Raw genomic sequence first — 20,779 nt, 5'->3', positions numbered from 1 at the left:
TACATCTACTTCTCTTCATCGACAAAACCGAAACAAATTGCGATGTACCGTACACAGTTATAATAACAATATTCGCGCGAGCGGTGGTGCTTCGTGTTTTCAAAATAATCTGATCGAGAGTACGCGGTGTGTAACCATAGCTATAGCATGTGTGCATATCCGAAACCGAATTTTCTCAGCATATTCCACTCCCCCCCCCCCCCCCCCCCCCTTCCCCCCACCTTCGTCCTCATCCCTCGTTCAACCCCCGAAACTTGTTCAACGTCCATGAAAAACTGCTGCTCCGATTTGTTTGCTCCGAGCTCAATTATTATCACGCAATATTTTTTTTCCCCGCAAACATCGATCCCTCGTAAGCCTCTTCGTACGCGTATCGTGGTTTTTGTTTTCTCGTCCATTTTTCCTTCTTTCTTTTTATTTTTTTTTTGCTCTTTCGCGGACGTTGGGGTTGGACCGTTTCAATCGGGCAGGAGTTGGGAGGAGGAGGAGGAGGGGGAGGACGACGGAGATTTTGGTTAACTTGACGACGCCGAGGAACACGGAGATTCCGTTCGACTCCGAGGGTAGGAGAACGGGGGGGGGCGAGAGGGTGGAAGTATTCGGATCGAGTATAATTTCGTCCAATTTCCGAATGCGGTTGAATATTGGATTTAGCTTGACTCTGGGGGTTGAGCTAGATACTTAGAAGTTCGGTAATTAAACGGTAGCATGCGCGGAGTGTATTGCCGCTATATAGGTGGCAGCATCACCCCCACCCCCTAGCCTAATTTCTCTTCTCTCGGTTCTCTGTACTGCAAAACTTTCTAGAAACACCCTGGCTTCATCCCTCAGGCGGAAAACACGTACCGAGCTCACGAGCACATCGCGTCCTTCGCGTTTCCCTCCTCACTTTGGTATTCGAGGGCGATCCCGTTGAGCTATGCGTGCCCCTGGTCTTCCACCTTCTCTGTAACAAACCGCTGAAATTTTCCACCCCTGATCTCTCAAGGTCGCAGTTTGCCATTTCTTTCGTTACCTCGACCATCATCGGTTGGGTTGTTTCAATTTTTCACAAATTTCGCCCGCTTCGTATCGAAGTACACACCATCGTCGTCATTCGCCATTTATTTCAGTTGCGAAACTACGCTTTTTATGCTCGCGGACGGGGGTACAGATTTGACCTCCGAAGAGTGTTCTCTTCCTGGTTTTAAATCTAAATATTTCGTTCCATATGTATGGAACATCACGACGTATATCCGTAATAATTTAACATGTATATATGGAAAAATGGCGGTTCCTCCCTTTCACCGTATTCCTATGTCAGATGTGTACGGCAACGCTTTCTAAGTTTATAAATATTTCAAAGTATAACCGGTGAATCTGAAAGATTTTTCGAAATAATGAGATTGAATGACTACCACAATCGTTCGTCAACTTTGGAAAGAGCGAGTGAAATTTCACCAACTCGCGAATCGCGGAGTGATTTCTTGAAGGAAAAAAAAATTCCAGTTCCGCGTTCACGATTAACGGTTGAATTTTCCGATGATCTTGGCGAGATGAAAGATTCTAACTGCGATGTAAAATTGATAAAATTTGAGATCCGGGGCGGGGGGGTCGACAATCTGGAAGTGAAAATACATGGGAATATATATTAACCTTCGGAGGGAGTAATTCACTAGCATCAGGAGCAGCGGGACGTACATCCGGGTCCGGATCACGGTAGTATGAGGAAGGAAGCGGGCTACTAGTTCATTCCTTAGTATCTTTCTTTCTCTTTTTCTGGATCATATATCACAGTTCCCATTTGTAGTCCCGCAGAAGGAATTCTCATTCCGTAGAGAACGCCATTAGTCGGGCGCGGAGTGGTACGTGAGAAAATTTTGTGACGAATAAGATGGTTGGCTGTTGTAGTGGTGGTGGTGATGGTAGTCGGGGCGTAGGTGGTAGTGCCGGCGTCAGGGGGTGGGCGGGCAGCCTCTGAAAAACCAGGGCGAAGGCGAAACCGTGGCAAAACCGAAGTAAAAGGTCTGCTAGCCGGTTCACGATATATAGTTATAGCCGTATACCTCATACATACCTATAAGGAAAACCTAGCTGGTAAATCAGAAGTTATTTTCAGACTCGGGAAAGCCGTCGATAAAATGCAGGGGCATAAAGGAAAAGGGATCGGAAAAACGGACGATTTAAACTCCCCTCGTAACAAAACCCATGGGGCACCTAAACTACGAGAAATATAAGCTATTGGGATTTTCATGACAACTGAAACGCAACTCTCGTGTCTCGTTGGCGTCGTTGAATGTTCGATCGCAAATTTTTCAAAACTCTCGTTCTTTGCCGCGGATAAACAACTTTTTCCGGTTATTCTTCGTCGTATATCTGAAATTCTCCAAAAAAAAAAAAAAAAAAAAACGGAATCGTCTCTACTCTCCGTGAATTCGCTATTTACTTATAATTTATCATCGGTTGACTTAAAAAATTCTCACGATTCTTCGGGTTAAAAGAAAAATAAAGCCGAGCCGTGCTTCGAATTTAAAAAGGGATAATCATAATTCGGAAACAAACCTTAACGATAAAAAAAAAAAAAAAAAAGATTGAATAAAATTAGGAAAGTGTTTGAGAAGTACGAGAAAAATGTTAAAAAAAATAAAAATCCAAGTTGACGGAGGGTGTAAAAATCCTTCGTCCAGAAGTTATGACGATGCTAATTTCTTTCGGTTGTTTCTTTAATTTTCCGTAAGGGAAAAAAGTGTTGAAATTTCCTTTTATTCCGTTTCCTAATTTCCTTCTCACTTAAAAATAAAATGTAAAAAATATCGCGAGGCGTTGGAATTTTTTAGATTATGCAACACGCTTCGCGGTTTCCATTGGAACAACCGCGGGTGAAGTAGGAACGCGGAAGAAATGACGCATGGAGCGGTGTCGGCGGGGGGGGGGGAGGGGGTGGAGAGTTGGAACGGGGGTAGGAATAACCGGGGCCGCTAACCATGACATCCGTCTTTCTATATAAGTATAATGGTATCGTACGTACAAAGGAGTAGACCCTATTGAACCGTTACAATGTAGAATGGCAGACGGTGTGTCGACGGTTTCCGTACAGTATAGGAAAAGTTGTATATTAGGTTCGCCGACGTATAGATATCGCCCGTATGCTACGCGTATATGTGTGGCATAAATTTTCGTCGTAGTCCTACAGGAAGCCTTAGGGGAAGGAAGATTTTACGGACTGAACCGCGAGCTGCGAGAAAAGCAGAACTCGAGTAGATGGCCGACTCCTAGTCTATCGAATCGGCGCCACACCGGCTACGTCGATGCAACGAATTCCTTCCCATTTACGGAAAACTAATTCCTATCAGGATCGCGTTATTCTTCACCGGTTATCTCAGTTCGCGATTTCAAGCCTTTAGCGAAATAATAAAAGTGAGAAAAATTTCCTTCAAATTGATGCACGATTGCAGCACTTGAAGGATAAACTTTCGTGTTCCGGTCAAATTTTGAGTCAAATTATTGCCCACGTACGAATATTACAATACGATTGTAAATGAAATAAAATTATGTAATCGCACCTGCTCGGTGTGAATTGTCATCGACGTGATTTGAAGAAAGGGAGATAACTCGGCATTGATTGGTTATTGTTGCGAACTTTGTCAATAATTATTTTTAATGTTATCGTGCGTATTATCCTTTTTTTTTTTTTTTTTCACGGACGGTGTGGATGTAATTTCTATAGCGGCGTTAAGCGTCAAGCTCCCTCCATATTTCCCGCTCACTTCCCCGCGGTATCGGTTAATCAATACCCTTGCGATACGGTAGTTTTATACCCGACCAGAAGGAGAGAAGGAAAAGAGGAAAGAGGAGAAAGAGAGGAATGTACAGAGGAAGAAGAAAAAAAAAAGAGATTTATTACACTTAGCTAGCGAAGTCCCTCATAATTTCGTTTTATAATTGTTACAAAAGCACCTCCACCTCTTCTCTCCGACGGGCCGAATTGAATTTTATTAAAATTGACATATTTATCACGCTGAAATATAACGCCGATTGATGTACATTAATGATAAATAGATTTGAAATAAAAATAAAATTAATAAACAATAAGTAAGATGAAAAATAAGATGAAATGAAAAATTACCGACATAATCTCGTTAGATGAATTATTGTGCGGTCTTCTTATCAAATTTCTTACCAATCAATTAACGGGTTTAATTTTTCCTTGTTTCTACGCCACGGGCAGATGTATATATACCATATAATATATATATATAGATTTGTTCTCGAGACGTTCGAGTCTGAATTTCAACGAGTCATGGGGGCTTATAAGTAAAACGCTATAATACGTTATAACAGAGACGGCATCCAGAAGATGTAAAATAGAGGAGGGTGAAAAAAAAACGAAAGAAAGAAAAGAAAATTCGAAAGCAGAAACCGGTGGTCTGAAATAGGGGTAAGAGAAAAGCGAAGCAAGCGGAAAAAAGAGGGTGGAAAAAGGGAAAGAAAAAGGGAGAGTAGAATTGGAACCGCCCGATTGTGTCTGGCCGATCAATGAAAGGAGAACTCAGGAGTATTAAAACGCGTGGTGCCCGGCAATCTCATTGTCAGAGAAAAAAAAAAGAGAAAAAAAGGAAGATAGAAGACGAAATAATCGCAACTTTTATTTGTTCTTGAGCAAAATGAAGTAAAAATCAAAGAGAGGAAGCGGAGAAAAAAAACGTCCAACGATATGAAAAGGAATGCGTCAAAGGAAAAGCTTTAATCAAGCTCTGCGGTCTCAAATGGCGTCAACGATCTAAGCCGATGCATGTGTATAATATACGTAACGTCGTGAGCTAACCCTGCCATTTCGTGATCCGGACAATACCTACGCGAGTCGTCATCTTATTTTGTGTAAAATTTTTTCTTCCCGTCTTCGTTCTTTCATTTTTTCATTCCGCTTTCGAATTGACATGAAAGAAGTCTTCTGCGGTCGCCAGACATGAAGGAAAAAAAAGAGGAAGAAAATTAATGAATAATCCGATGTATGAAACATGGCTTCTATTTTTGAAAAAGTAACGACGGAGAAGAAAAAAATAATTATACCGTCGCGGTGATATTACATGTACTTTTCCTCTCGCGCTTTTTTCTCTCTCGTTCTCAAGTGCGATCTAATTATTTCGCTTACATCTCCCCCGACCGTTTTTTTTTTGCCTTTTTCTTTTCTTTTTTTTTTTTGTCTCGTAATTTTTATTTCGAACCGACGCGACGATCAGTCGGTACGAAATGGAAGGGAATAAGTGTTGTAGCCTTGTAAATGAATGTGTAAGCTCGTGAAAAAGTTACGTCAGTTTAGGTTGGACCGAAGGGCGGGAGGAGGGGAGGAAGTTCAGCAGATAAGCAGCAGGAAACTCCCGAGCTTTCTTGCATACGCACCTCGTAGTTATGCATGTATACACATACCGTACATAACTACATACCTATGCTGTCCTATACGTCCGTATACACGTCACACATGTAAGAACTACGCGTTTCAACCCCACTTCGTAAGGTGTAAGGGATTGAGTCGAGTTGAGTTGAGTTAGGATACGTTGGGTTTCCAGGGATCCGAGAATCGTGTTTTGTGGACTTCTGCTTTTTCGTAACCCCTTTTTTCAACCCCTCCCCCCGCCCCCAGCGAAACGACAAACTCGCTGTATACAAACGAGAGTTTAAACCGACGACGAGCTACTGATAAACTGATCGAGGCGGCGTACATTACTGTGGTATATATGTATGGGTATGTAGACGGTGAAGAATCCGAAGATAAAGAGAGAAAAAATAATTCACGCCGCGAGGTTCGGGAGATCGGAGGATTTTTTTTTTATCTTCCCTCACACGCGAGGAATGGCGTCGTATTTATCTCTGTTATGTGTCGAAATTAAATTTTTCTCCGTCGTGATTATCTACTATGAGCCCACCTATAATGAATCGAAGTTTTATTTTCTCTTTTTATTTTGGGAACACCGAATGATCCTCGAAGCAGAATAAAATTTGTCTCATCGTCGGTCTTACGTACAAGGATTGCGAGGGCTTGATTATGTGCTCCGAGCTTGATAATTTTGATTTTGAGAAAATAGTTATTCTCTGTAATTCGGAACGATCGCAGCAGTAGCGAGGGTGTTACACGTTTCGCGAATGGGATAATAACGTCGATGCGTTAGCCGAGAATATTTAATTTATGCGTGCCGGAATTATAATGTAGCGTATAACCTGCATTTGCCATTCTGTACATTCGACCATGTATACTGTACGTCGGTACGTCCAGCGGCGCTTATAACAAAACGGTTGAATGCTTCGTTGACGATTAATCGAATTAACGTCCATGGTTTATTACAAAACCCGAATACCGCAACTCGCACTTCTCCTCTCTATTTCTCAGGGGCATTAACGCAACGATAATTACAAAAATTACATCCTGACCAATAATGGCGAACTGCGAATAATTGATTACGATTCAATATAATCGAACGTCGAGTCACAAGCGGCACCGGAATTTATTCATGTTATTTCGTGTACATTGTATTTTGTTATCGAAATAGAAATTAAACGGCCCTGAATATACATATATGTTGGAGTAGGTTGAAACAAAATTTTTTTTTTATTTTCTTCACATGGGGGAGGAATTTGTACCTTATAAAAAATGAAAATTTTTCAAATGTGGAAAAAATTTTTTACTTGATATTTTAAGCTAGCCCATTCTTTTTTTAAATAAATAATTAATCAAATGGGGTACTTCCAGCAACAAAATTTTTTTTTTTATCAAAAATCATAGAAAATATCTGAAAATTCTTTCAGATTTGAATTCCTGAGCTGATTATAGGTGAGATTACTCCTGAAGAACCAAAAAAAGGATTCGAATTTTTAAGCAAAAAATAAGTCATTCATTTAATTAGGTTTAATATGCTTTTCTTACGTATTTTGATCTCAGGAATCCGAATCTGGAAGAAAAATTGATCTATCTCTGAAATTGACCGAGTTATCGCCAATTTTCAGCTTTTTGGGGTCAAAAATAAAAAATTGATTTTTTAGTCTATATTAATGTAATTTGACCTCAGGAATCCGAATCCAAAATAAAAATTGATCTATCTGCAAAAATGACCGAGTTATCCCCATTTTTTCGCATTTTTCACCATAAAAATGGAGATATCTCGAAGGAAAAAAATCGTAGCTCAATTTGGACAGCGGATTCGTGTTCCTGAGGTTAAAATACATAAGAAAAGTGCCATACGATCAATTTTAAAAAATAAAAATTTTTGGTCAAAATTTGAGATTTTTCCAAGGGGTACCCCTTACGATTTTTTCAAATTTTAGCGAAAAATTTTTATTTTTCAAAATTGATCGTATGGCACTTTTCTTATGTATTTTGACCTCAGGAACACGAATCCGTTGTCCAAATTGAGCTACGATTTTTTCCCTTTGAGATATCTTCATTTTTATGGTAAAAAATGCGAAAAAATGGGGATAACTCGGTCATTTTTTAAGATAGATCAATTTTTCTTCCGGATTCAGATTCCTGAGCTCAAATTACATTGATATAAACTAAAAAATCAATTTTTTATTTTTGACCCCAAAAAGCTGAAAATTGGCGATAACTCGGTCAATTTTAGAGATAGATTAATTTTTCTTCCAGATGCGGACTTCTGAGGTCAAAATACGTAGGAAAAGCATATTAAACCCAATTAAAAAAATGAATAATTTTTCGCTCAAAAATCAAAAACTTTTTTCGGTTCTTCAAGAGTAATCTCACATATAATCAGCTCAGGAATCCAAATCTGAAAGCCAAAATCATCTACTCATGCAATCGATCGAGTAATAGGTGGAAAAAAATTTCTCCTTCTATAAGGTACAAATTCTGCCCCCATGCTAAGAAAATAAAAAAAAAAAAATTTCTTTCAATCTACCCTAATATATGTATTAACTTGCCACCTACCCTGGCATCGCTCGGGTAGATAGACAACTCAAAATAATCAAACACGTTGTTTATTGAACTCTAATTTTTCTCAAAATTACCCTATGTTAATCGCTGATAAAAGAGCTTTCTCCTGCTGGCAGCATTGTTAAAAAAAAAAGGAGAGAAAAAAAAGAGATCAAACGCGGGAGAGAAGAGAAGAAAGAAAAATAAAATATACAGACTGAAAATAAAAATAAAAAAATGAAAAAAAAATCACTCTGTCCATTTTGAACCACGCGGCTCCGTACGTACATATGTACAAAAATATACGTGTGTATCTGGGTAGATACGAGTCCACATACTCGCGTAAACGAGAGGCGAGACCGAGACTGCTACGAAATTCATTGACCCTAGGGCCTCTCATTCAACGGTGCGGGAAACCTTTATGCTTTTCAAAAAAACAGACGCTCCAAAATTGATGGGCTTTTTTCATCTCCTTTTCCTCTATTTTCTTTCGCTTCTTTTCGGTTCGTTCTTTCAAAAAACCAACGCTTGGTATTCTAGACTGCATTTTATACCGAGACCTGCATGCGGCGCGTAGATGTACGCGGTTGCATATATAGGTGTATGAAAACGTTTAATATCAAAGTCTGCATCGATTTTTCTTTCTCCGTTTCCATCTCCTACACGTACGTACACCCGGCGAGGTTGATTGTGCATCGCTTCGCGGCCAAGCGCGCGCGTTCGGACAACTTTTTCGTTTAACTGTGTCGCCCACGAAAAGTTGTCCAAGCGAGTACGGCCGCGAGGCGATTCACAATCAACCTAACCGGGTGTACACACGTGTATTTTGTGCCTACTTACGTCTACACGTGTGTACTCATATAAGCTGTCTGCGGGGCGAACGATAAAATAACGGCGGCCATGGAGTATAAGGGGTGAACGTTCTCGCAAAAAGGGACGAAGAAGAAAAAGAAAAAGTCGAAATGCTTGTCTACTCGATTTCGAGGTTTGAAAAAAGAGCTTGTTCTTCTATTTTTTGTGCCCTCGACGAAGCAAAAATAAAAGGAAAATATCGAAGGATCCAATGAACGTAATTTTTCTTTCACTCTCACGATATGTATTCTCTCCAGAATTCGAAACGGTGCGATACGCGAGAAGCGTCGAAAGAAGAATAAATAAAACAGAAGAACAAAAAAACGTGCTCTCGGTCGAAAAAATTGTGTCTAAATGGATTCAACGCTGGTATTCATACACCCTCTTTCGCGAGAAAAATCCGTGCACCATCAGCAACAGCAGCAGCAGCAGCAGCAGCAGCAGTAGCGGGAAGAGCGTTCGTTTGTTTTAAACCGAAAATTCAGCGGTATAATCCGCGTTAATTGAAAATAGATTTATAGGCGTGCGCGGGTACCACATGGATTGGATTTTAAATAGGACTGTCACACGCAGGGTCACGGACTCTTTATTTTCTTTACTTATTTTTGGATTTTTTTTCGTCAATGTATACAAAAAAATGAGATAAAACATTTCCCTCATTTTCCTCCTAGGGGTCTTTTCATTTTTTTTGTTTTTTCTGTGTTTTTTTTTCATTTTTTTTTTTTCTTTACTTGCGCAGCTTCCCGTTCCCTAGAAATACAATCCCCGCAGTTATCAGAGTTAATTCGAACTTAATCCCGTTCGAATTCGTCGGGACACGTGCCATTAATCACAGCCGCTGTCTATTTCCTCTGCAGGGGTTGAGAAATAAAGGAGGGCGGGTAAACGAGGGAAGGGAACTTCCGTTGTCCGTACAACCCATTCGTTTGTCACCTATGATAGAATTACACGGAAAAAAAAAGAAAGGGTGAGAGTGGCCCGCAGGATTCTGTGTGTGGAAAAAAAAAAAAAAAAAAAACACAAAACGCGAAAAAAAAATTACACAAAGTAAGTAAATAAAACTAGAGCGATCAAGGAACGGAGGATTGTAGACATATCCTAATGACAGTGATGGGAAAGTTTACCAGCGGTACATATACGTATACTTAGGTATCGGAAAAACGTAAGACCCCCCGGGGCAAAAGAGTAACCTTTTCCCTCTTCGGAATGTATTTGTTGGTTTTCTTCGTTTTTTTTTTCTTTTTCTTTTTTCTTTTTTTTTTTATATTCCGTCGTTTCTGATCGCACCCCAAGCGATAAGAGACGTCGTTGAGCGTAGGAGAGAAAATACAAGAAATAGAAGAGAAGGAAAAAAAAAAGCGAAAAAAAAAAAATATATATTATTACGTACATGCGTTGTCAGGGGAAAAAGGGCGTGTAATAACAAAGCTATCAAGCTTGACATTATGTGTTATTTTTAGTCTTTCTCCTTTTTCATTTCAGATCTTCGATGTCGCCGATGTTCCCGCTCAACCTTCTTCTCGTCGTCTGATGGCGCGTCAAACTGTCCGGCAATGCGACGGAAATCGGGTGATACGGTATTACAAAAGTTGTGAAGAAGAAATAAAAAAGAGAGTCGAATGAAGATATCCTAGTAGACGAGAACTTGGACATTTGCGTTATTTATTTTGATTGAATATCGTTTTTTCTTTTCCTTTTTATTTCTATTTTATTTCGCGCTTCTTCAAAGAAGAATAAGGAAGAGAGAAAAAGAGAAAAAGAAGCGATCGATGAGACAAGGTAATGATGACGGTGATCAGCGCGAAGGGTGTAACTACTAGTCAGTGGTTATTGGTTTGGTGGTGGAGAGGAATGCTTTTGGGATCGGTTTTAACGTTGACAACCATGGCGGAGGATTGCCCGTCGGTGTGCGCCTGCAAGTGGAAAAGCGGCAAGGAATGGGTCGAATGTGCTAAACGGGGATTGATAGGGCTACCGCAAGGTGCCGGTGAGGGAACTCAAGTATTGGATTTAGCCGATAATCACCTAGTCAGTTTAACGCCGCAGTGTTTTCACGCCCTCGGATTGATCAATCTCCAAAGGTTGTACCTGTCGAGATCGAAGATCGAACGTATAGCCGAGACGGCATTCTTCGGACTGACTGGATTGGTCGAACTTGACATTTCGGGGAATTTGATAACCCAAGTACCATCCGACACATTTCCATCGTATCCGGGACTCATGAGACTCATATTGAACGGCAATCCCATACGAGAGGTGAGAAGAGAGGCTTTCCACCCCTTGGTGCATCTCACGGTCCTCGAGATGACGGAGTGCAAACTCGAAACAATCGAACAGAGCGCTTTCTTCGGACTCGATGCCCTCGAATGGCTGAGACTCGACGGAAACCGACTCACCTACGTCCCCGACATGACGCTTCCGCTAGGTGGTAATCTCCACGGACTGACGTTGCACAATAATCCCTGGCTGTGCGATTGCAAACTCAGACCGATGCAGTCGTGGCTGTTGGAATCGGCGCCGGCGGCGCCTCAGGAATCCGAACCGACCTGCGAGTCTCCGCCTCGTCTTCACGCGAGACAAATAAAAATGGTTAAACTGAACGACCTCGCGTGTATGCCGCGGGTCACGGTCAAGGAACAAGTCGACGTATTCGAAGGAGCCAATCTTACGCTGAGATGCGACGTGCACGCCGTACCTTCCGCTAAGGTCACTTGGTGGTTCAACGGAGAACCCTACGAACCGCAGAACGAAAATGACACTTACGCCTCTTCGGCGCCCGCTCTTATAAGGTAAGCATCGGTCGCGCTTCGGGAACACGAATATACCGTGCACGAATTTTGGTTGACAAAAATTTGAAACTTTCTCGAAACGTGAAAGCCATACGCAATAAATCTTGGGGACCGCTCTTGTATTTTGTATCACCCGTTCCGAGATTTAGTTTCGTCCAATTACTCTCAAAGTTAGTCCCCGATCTGAAATAATTGAGTCATTTGTTACACCCCGACAAAGTTCGGAGACCTGATTCGCTTCATTGCCCGGTAACTTGAGGAAAAAAAAATATACATACACGTATACATGTACATCGCGAAACTGATCAGCACGAAAGCATTTCCAAGCGGGGTTTTCGTTTTGAAACTTTAACATCCGGTAGTAAATCTTTCGCTCGGATTTCATAATTCAATATGCCCCTGTTTTTTTGTTTTTTTTTTCTATTCTCTTCGATCATTCGAATCAGATCGACGGACAGATTCGTCGGACGATTCGTTGATAATTAACAATTACACCGATCAAATTTCAGGTACTATTACCGCGAGCGCGGTCACACGAACAAGAGCAACACTCTCCATCTCCAAGGTGTGGAATTAACGGACGAAGGAACGTTCACCTGCGTCGCCGCGAACAGCGCCGGTTCAGCCGTAGCAAATCTCTCTTTGAGGGTCTTAATTCGCGACAAAGGCACCATAGAACCACCGTTTGATCAACCCTCAACGGGATACGTCGCGGCGGTGGCGGCGGGTGCTTTAATCGGAACGCTTCTAGCCCTGGGATGTGTAATCGGTTGTGTTTTATTCTGTACAAAAAGACGCCAAGACCGTAAGAGAAATGCCAAGTCCCTGGTGGCCCAGGGAAAAAGTATAACCCCGGTGGCTAAGGACAACGCGACGTTACCGCGCATAAAAGGTAACGCCGGCGATCTGAGCTTCGAGAGACAACAGCAAGTTCTCTACAACGAACGGGATATGGTGAGAAATTCGACGTTGGAAAGAAGGGAGCCGGTGGAGGGTGCTTACAGAAACGCCGGCACCAAGTACCTGACCGAACCCGACCTGATCAACGAAGTGCCGGAGTCCACGGACAGCTACAACATTTATCAACAACAACAACAGCAGCAGCAACAACAACAACAACAACAACAAAGAAACGATCATCGCCAGATGCTGGCTGATTACGATCCCAGATACTGTATGCAGCTCGACTTACCACCTGACATACCGCAGATGAGTTACGTCGACAAGGACGGTTACCCCATTGATTTTGGTCTGCCGAAAATTTCATTCGCCAGCACCCTGCCCCGAAGATTACGACCGCTGGAAGCAGGCTCGGCCGCCGCCCCTCTAGCGAGATACTCGAGAGAAGCCGAATTTCTCGCCAGATCGACGCCGTACGACGTTGTTGTCCCGAGGAGCGATACGCGTTACACAGCCGAAGGATATCCGTATCCCGCCCACCATACCCTGCAACATCAGGCAATAAAGCAACAGACTATCCAACAACAAAATATCCAACAACAACAACAACAACAACAACAGCAACAGCAACAACTGCAAATTCCAACGTCGCCGACATCACCGGCGGTCTTGCCAGACGTTCCTTTCATACCGTCACCACCAGCTGCCTACAGGGGTGAGCCAACGCCTTTATCGCCAAGGTCATTGCTCAGCAAAACCGCGAGGGAGGCGGCGGCAGCGGTCGCCGCAAGAGCAGAAGGTGCTCATCAACCCCCGGAACATTCCGAAAGTCCTGACGAAGGATACGTCGGTGAAACAATGGACGTTTGAAACGAGGCGAAGAAAAAGAGAAGATAATCGGTATGAAAGTGGACCTAATATATAATTATTGTTCCGAGGACGCCAATATGTAGGAAACAATTGACTCGGTAACGAGTGAAGTAAAAATTTAATAATAAAAACAACTATCTGATGCAATAAAATTGTGTTAACAAATGGCGAAAGTTCCAGGGAGTTCCAGGATATAAGCAAACTTTATAGTTTATAGTAATTCGTGAACGAATCATCATAAATGACCGTATTCAACGTAATAAGAGTCATGTTATAATAATATATTACGTAATACACAACCGTATTATGTATAAAAGTAATATATAAAAAGTGTTTTGCAAAAATTTCTATTTGAAACATGAATGCGCACCGTACATTGAATTATAGTGTAAATAAAATAAGATAAATTTTATGTCGGTTAAAAGTAAGAAATTAATAATAAAAAAAAAAAAACAACAAAAAACAACCCCTTAATTGAATTGTGTAAATTGAATATCAAATGAAACTGATGAAATGTGATAAGTACATAGCATATGCACACATATACTATTACAAATTACACGGATGTTCAGTGCTCAATGATAATGGTCTAAATAAAAGAAAAATTAACAAAAAAAAAAAGAAAAAACAATAATGAAAATTTTACATATGGATGGTGTAACTAATTAGGTGATACGTACTTTTAATGAACAAAAATTAAGGAAAGAAGCAAATAAAAAAGAGAGAAGGAGAGAAGGGGAGGAAAAAAACCACCTTACATGCTCAAGACATTCAGTAATAAAAAAATATATAGGTTTACGTACGTTGTATAAGTATCGTAATTAAGAAATAATGTAAAATAAAATAAATTGTTATTGCTCATAAATATCAAGGAACAATAATCACACCGACAACAATAATAACGTGTATTAGAAGAAACAAAAACAAAAAAAAAAAATAAAAATAAAGAGAAGCAGAGATAAAATATTTATGCTGCAACGATAATAAGATCGTCGATAATAAATTTCGCGGCCAAAGTACGGCACTAAAATTGGGTTTAATATTACATTATTTATGTAGTATATAAGGTCATAATGAACTACGTGTTACGATGATAAAATACATACCTCCAAAGTGGCAATTTGTACGGTCTATATATAAAGATATTGTAAAACGAAGAACTACCGAAAAATGAAACAGACAAAGGATAATGGCCTCCATTTTTAGAATGAATAATACCCGTCAAAAAAAAAAAACAATAATCAGAATCACCCCGTGCGTATGTAAAAAACGACTCAAAAATCGATAAAAACAATAATGCAAAAACTATAACGACACTAATAGAAGAAAATGTAAGAAAAATAATAATAATTGTAAGACTAACGATAATCGTGATAATAATAATAATAATAATAACAATATGACTAATAACAACAACAACATTGTTTGCATTAATTTGTGAAAAACGAAGCGGAAGCTCAAAAAAAAAGAAAATAGTGAAGAGTGAACATTTCACGTAGCGAGAAGGGAAAACGTAGCAGAGAGATACGTTGCACGAATAAAAGGAGAGAGAGAAGAGAATATTATTAGGTATGATACACGATTTAGATGACCCAACTATATGAAATGCATATATACATATATATATATATATATATTCTCTAAATAGTACGTATATGATATCCAAAGAAAGTGTTTTTTTACCCTCTTATTAAATTATATACCAGCCTAGTGAATTGTGAAAAGATATGAAGAAACGGAGACAAGGATATGAAAATGTAGAAACAAACGATTAAATAGATCAATATATAAATAAAAATAATCAATTAATAATAAATCAGTAAAATGAATTAATAAAAAATTAAGACACGTGTTATACATACAGATTGTAATACATAAACCCTATAAACTTCACCCGATATTATGGTACCGTGCAGATTTTCAGGCGAAAAGACTAAAAAAAAGAAAAGAATTCTCAAATCGAAGACAAAACTTCACGAAACGTACGTACATACATATAATATTTACACGTAGTACATACACGGACGATCTCAATATGGGCGATCTCAAACACGTAGAAGATTATAATCGTTGTTATTATTATTATTATTATTATTATTATTATTATCAATATTATCATCGTTATTATTAATTCTATTGTTATCATCATCATTATTGTTAGTCGGAGAAACAAACCAGAACAAAATTATTATGTGTAGGCATAAATAATATAATTGATTCATTATGAGTGATTATTATATTAAACATATGTAAGACAAAAATTTGACCGTGTTTCACAGGGTATAGGCAACGTTCGCGTGCAGATAAGAAAATATCGATGAATATAGAATATTTGATTAATAATGCGTTTAGGTGTGTGTAAATTAGACATCGAGGATAAGAGATTAGAGAAAGAGAAAAATAATAATGAATAATATTAACCTTAAGAGTAAAGAGAAAGAAAAGAAATTATTACAATTGAGATGCAACAATGAAAGACCCATGTTTTCCTGACTTCCTTGGCTCCCTTCACCCTCCGAACCCTTCATCGTGCACCCTGTATGATAAACGTATTCGCGACTCGATTGAAATGAATTTAACGTTGTAATAACTCTGGATATACACGATAAGCACATAGTCGTAAGTCTAGGTAGATATATAAATGTATATTATAGTGAATCTGTATGCGGAGTGCAGATCGTGACGAGATACACCTATTTGTAATTTTTAATCATATACCGATGTGTAATTACATGAATAGCAAATAATATTATCGAATAATTGATAATGATAATGATAACGATAATAGTAATAATAGTAATAATAACAATAATAATGACATTAATATTAATAATCATGATAGCATTAATAACAATAATAATAACAATAACAATAAGTATACAAGAATATTCTTTTTTTAAGGAATGTAGATAATATGTAATAAAAGGTATGTAAGTAAAAATTAACAAATTAAATTAATATTCTATTGTATCACGCGAGAAGTAAGATGAAATACATTGTTAGAAGATATGAAAATCACTCCTCATTGGCATTATCTCATTTATAGAATTATTTGTTGGATAATTTCTTAAAAATCGCTCGAAGTAAGGAAAAACAAAAAATCCCGATTTACATCCCTCTATAATTATAATATATCGTATGAAAATCAATTTAATAGAACGTAAATGAGGAGAGAAATTTGTGATAAAGGTTGTTGAATCTTTCATGGAATTATATCCAAGTTTTTCAAGTTTTTTTTTTTTTTTTTCTTTTTCACTCGGGGAAAAAGCTGAGATTTTAACAAGAGTGCAGAGAGTAGCGGGTACGACATAGTATACGTACCACGTACACCCTTTTCTCATTCCAACACGCCGATGCCGGTTTTTTCTAACGAGTTTCGCGACGTCTTCTTCGTCCTCCTTAACCTCCACCTTCGACGCAACCTATTTTTACCATGCAAAGTCGAGGGAATTTTTTTTTTTTTCTCGCTCCACGGTTGATTATTATTCCTCTTCGTACACAGTAGTTGGTGGAAACTGAACTTTTATTCTGAAGAGAAAAAGAGGAAAGGAAAAAACGAAAGAAATTGTAGAATAAAATTTGGAACGTGAAAAGTTTGAAGCACCTATTCGAGTCGGTCCTCGGATAGGGATGGAGAAAAAAAAATTTGTTTGTTAATTTAAAATAACTCAACTTCGCTCAGTCGCCAAAAATAAGTTCGCGTGCAGAAATCGGAGATTTCACGAATTTTCGGAGAATCTGTAACTTTCGTTAAGAAAATTTCGTTAATTAATTTTCTCCAATCTTCATCGTTTGTATCATCGGCAGACCATCGTTGTGGGACATTTTTGAGAGATGGGAATCTTGGAAGCTTCGAAAAAAGCTCTCATGTCTCTGGCGGATTTAATGGGATTTCGTACGGATTTTCTGTAACTTCATGACTTTTATTGGACTACAAGTTGAACTCCGGGTGGCGGATTTCACGGGAATTCAGAGGAGACTTCATTGGAACTTCGGCGACTCAAACTGCTCCACATATTTTTACCGCGCTGAAGAGAATTCGCGAGTACTTGGCGATACTTTGGTAGATTTTCCGTCAACCGCTAAATTTCACGCAAACTTTACGGAATTTCGAAGAATCGATGAAAATTTAAAAGATTCCGCGCGATGTCTCCGCATTTAACGCGAGATACCGATGATTCGATGAAACTTTGCAAAACTCGACAGAATTTCACGGAGCTTTCATCTCCCATTGAGAGGGATGCGAAACGTTGGAATATTTCGTTACGACTCACGATTGATGAGATTCGACGAAACTTGACACGTCACGTAGGTACGAATTGCGGTAAGAATTTTTTTTTTTTTTTCGAAATTCCCAAAGACGATTACGGTTTCCGATTATATAATTGCAGTGGATCGCCGTGATCATTCCACGTTTCGGTGAAGAGAAACAATTTGAATTGAATCTGCGGATCCGTGTAAAATTGCGCCCGACACTTTTACCGTGCAGGGGTAGTCAGCGCCGCATGAAAATGCGTCGTGGAGTAGTTGCGGTGGGTAGGTATACGGAAGGAAGAGGGGGTTTTTGCATCATCAGATTGAGAGGCGAGGAGAGAAGGTGGTTGAAGAAAAAAAAAAATGCCAAAGAGGAAGGATAAGACGGAAAAGAAGTACCCGCGGCACGAAGTGAGTATCTAACTGGTTTCGCAAAACGTCGTCGTCTACGCCGCAGATGAAAGAGAATATGCAAAGTGGTTGGGCGCAACGGCGACGGCGACGGCGACGGCGACGACGGCGGAAGCATCAGAAGGAGCAGAAGCGGTGGCGGAGGTTGTCCCGGGTTCGTGCGATCTTTCGAGCAACATACGTAGCCGGTATAACGGCGCTACGATAGTTATAGCTCCTCGTCGTCTAGGAACGCGTATTTCAGCAGTTCGAATTACGTGCGATGCGGCAAAGAGCGGTGCTCGGAGGCGCAGGGCGGACTCGAGGAGAGGAGAGGGGCGTATAATAGCGGAGGAAGAGAAGTCAATGGTAAAACGGAAGTAGTTGTACCTCGGAAATTGGTCTGCGGGATACCAGATTCAGCTATAGTAAAATCGGCTCGGCAGATTCAGAGAACCACCCCACCTGTACACGTGTATACACACGCGTACGTGTTATACACGCGTCGCCGTGTGTATCACCACACCACCACCACGCATCAGATGTTCCTCCGTCGCGTAGGTCTCTGATTTCTGCAATGGCATGCAGCTTCTGATTTCCTACTACCCTCCAGACCAACCCCCCGTACGTAAGGGTATAACGCGTACACATCCACAATAAGACATACGCTCTGTAGATTTCATGTAAATGCCGCTGCCTTTCGCTCGCATAGGTACATACGTACACCTATACGTCGTTCCGCGGTGCTGTACGTATGCCATTTCATTTGACTGCAGACCGTGATGCCGCAGAGTTATAGGTGAATAGCAAATCACGAATCACTATCGCACGTGTATACGGTGAATTTCGAATCGCGGGTCATGAAACTTGCCAATTTTTATTTATGTATTTATTTATTTATTCATTTATTTATTTATTTATTTATTTATTTATTTATTTATCCGTTGATTTTTATTTGCTCCTCTTACCTATCCGCCGTTCAACCGCCAACCGTGTAGCTATCCGTCGCATGAAATATGGAGCGAACCGCGTGACGGAACCGAGGTCTTTCCCGAACTGTTTGACTAGCCCATGAATCACGGTTCACCGACGATCGGGATCCTCTGTTTCGACATTTCAAATTCCCGTATCTTCCTCCGTCGTCCCATATACTTACACTCGGGGGGGTCTACGAGGAAGGGTATGTGTACAAGGGGCGTGTACATAGAAAATCCAGACGTATCCGCGTGATTCCACATCTCCCGATGTACGATCTATAGTCGAACGGACCATTCTTTCCAAATATGCGACGAGGTGGAATTTCGAAAAATTAAAAAATATGCGCGAACAGATGATAATATCCATCACCGGAGAATCGCCGGTTTGCTTGAGAGCGGAAACAAACTATGTCATCCGTTTTTCGATCGTGTTATTTATTTTTATTTTTATTTTTATTTTTATTTTTTTTTTTTTATTCCATTTAATATACCATCCGAACTTGTCAGTCTCCATCGATTCTATTCAGCGGGGATCACCTGAACGGATTTCAATCAAATTGAGAATGGTGAGGGTCATCCCCCTGGTCAAGTTCACGTGGAATGTTCCATATATATATCTGGACTTTCGTTTCCTCCGATTCCTTTTTTTCTTCTCTTTCTGTTTCCCTTTTTTCGAGAGGGACGCGTAATACCTTATCCCTCCGGTGTGAGAGGAGGTCGAAAGAGGGGAACGTCGATGGGATGGGGAAAACTCGATGAACACTCTAAATGCATATGGGTAGGTTACTTTATATACCGCCATATTCACCGGTTCTCTCTTGGTCAGCAACCTACTGATACCGTACAATGCATACATTGCAAATCTGATTTTTCGCTACAGAAACTCGGCGAGAACCCGCGCCAATTTTTCAACTTCGTACACATAATCGAGCGAAACTCCATTCGGGTTGGGTGATCAAGGTGAAATTTTTCTCGGCGAAGCTTCGCCGATTGAATTCGTCATTTATTTTTCTCCATTGCTCGTCGAACGCGATGGAAGTCTTGCCTCGATATCGCATCGTTTCCTCAAACAACGGTCTGAATAATTTCTCGAAAAAAATAATCCCTACCAAATTGCATCGATCGTATAATTTATTTTCCATCCCCGATCTCAAGTTTGTTGTACACGTATATCGTCGCGGCATCCGAAGATCCGTTAAATAGCTTTGCGTGCGGGTGTCTCCGAAGAGTATAAGCTTTTCTATACAGAGTAACCGTGGTGACAGACGAGCGTGAAAAATGAATTTCTCTTCCCGGTTGACAGCCGCGTCGCTTCGCAGCGAATTGAAAATTCCATCCGTAAGGGTGAGGCGTTACGTGGGTGTGCATGCCCCTTGTATACACACTGCTTTACGTACGTGTATAATACCGTCCGAACGGAACGCTTTTGCAGCGCGCTACGTCGCGAATAAATACGGAAAAAAAAGAGATGAGCCGAGAAAAAAGAACGGGGAGTAACGGGATCGGTGGAAATAAGAGAGAATAACGTCGAAGCCGCGCGTCAACGATTTCTGCAACAGCGGGTAAAACAGTTTAACGGATTTGCATGGAAATGACGAGCCCCTATTAAAATTTTAGTAGAAAAAGAAAAAAAAAAAGAGTCAAACGTCTGAAGGGGGCGCGGTAATATAATACCTGATATTCCACGAGTGATCGGGAGGGGGGGGGTTGCGACGAAAGCTACTTTGAAGAAGAATTCGCTGAGGATATTGCGCGATTCATTTTATGTATGGAGCATTCCGTGCCAAATCACTTATACCCTGAGGCGTCCCCGATATAACCGTAAACCATTTTCCACGCTTCTTTTT

The 20,779-nt window shown here is 40.3% G+C and overlaps 1 protein-coding gene across 2 annotated transcripts in view; it reads left to right on the top strand.

Annotated features, from left to right (window-relative positions):
- LOC105687763 (leucine-rich repeat-containing protein 24) overlaps nucleotides 1–16,329 on the top strand; it is a 52,056-nt gene extending 35,727 nt beyond the window's left edge. For both annotated transcript variants that reach the window (XM_048649282.1, XM_048649283.1), the window contains exons 2-3: nucleotides 10,235–11,541; nucleotides 12,051–16,329. In XM_048649282.1, the coding sequence (XP_048505239.1) occupies nucleotides 10,535–11,541; nucleotides 12,051–13,311 (2,268 nt within the window). In that variant the 5' untranslated portion in view covers nucleotides 10,235–10,534 and the 3' untranslated portion in view covers nucleotides 13,312–16,329. The remainder of the gene's footprint in view (nucleotides 1–10,234; nucleotides 11,542–12,050) is intronic.
- The last annotated feature ends 4,450 nt before the right edge of the window (nucleotides 16,330–20,779 follow it).

The sequence above is a fragment of the Athalia rosae genome, chromosome 2 (assembly GCF_917208135.1).
Source record: "Athalia rosae chromosome 2, iyAthRosa1.1, whole genome shotgun sequence".
NCBI classification, from domain to species: Eukaryota; Metazoa; Arthropoda; class Insecta; order Hymenoptera; family Athaliidae; genus Athalia; species Athalia rosae.
This window is presented reverse-complemented; position numbering and strand designations above follow the sequence as displayed.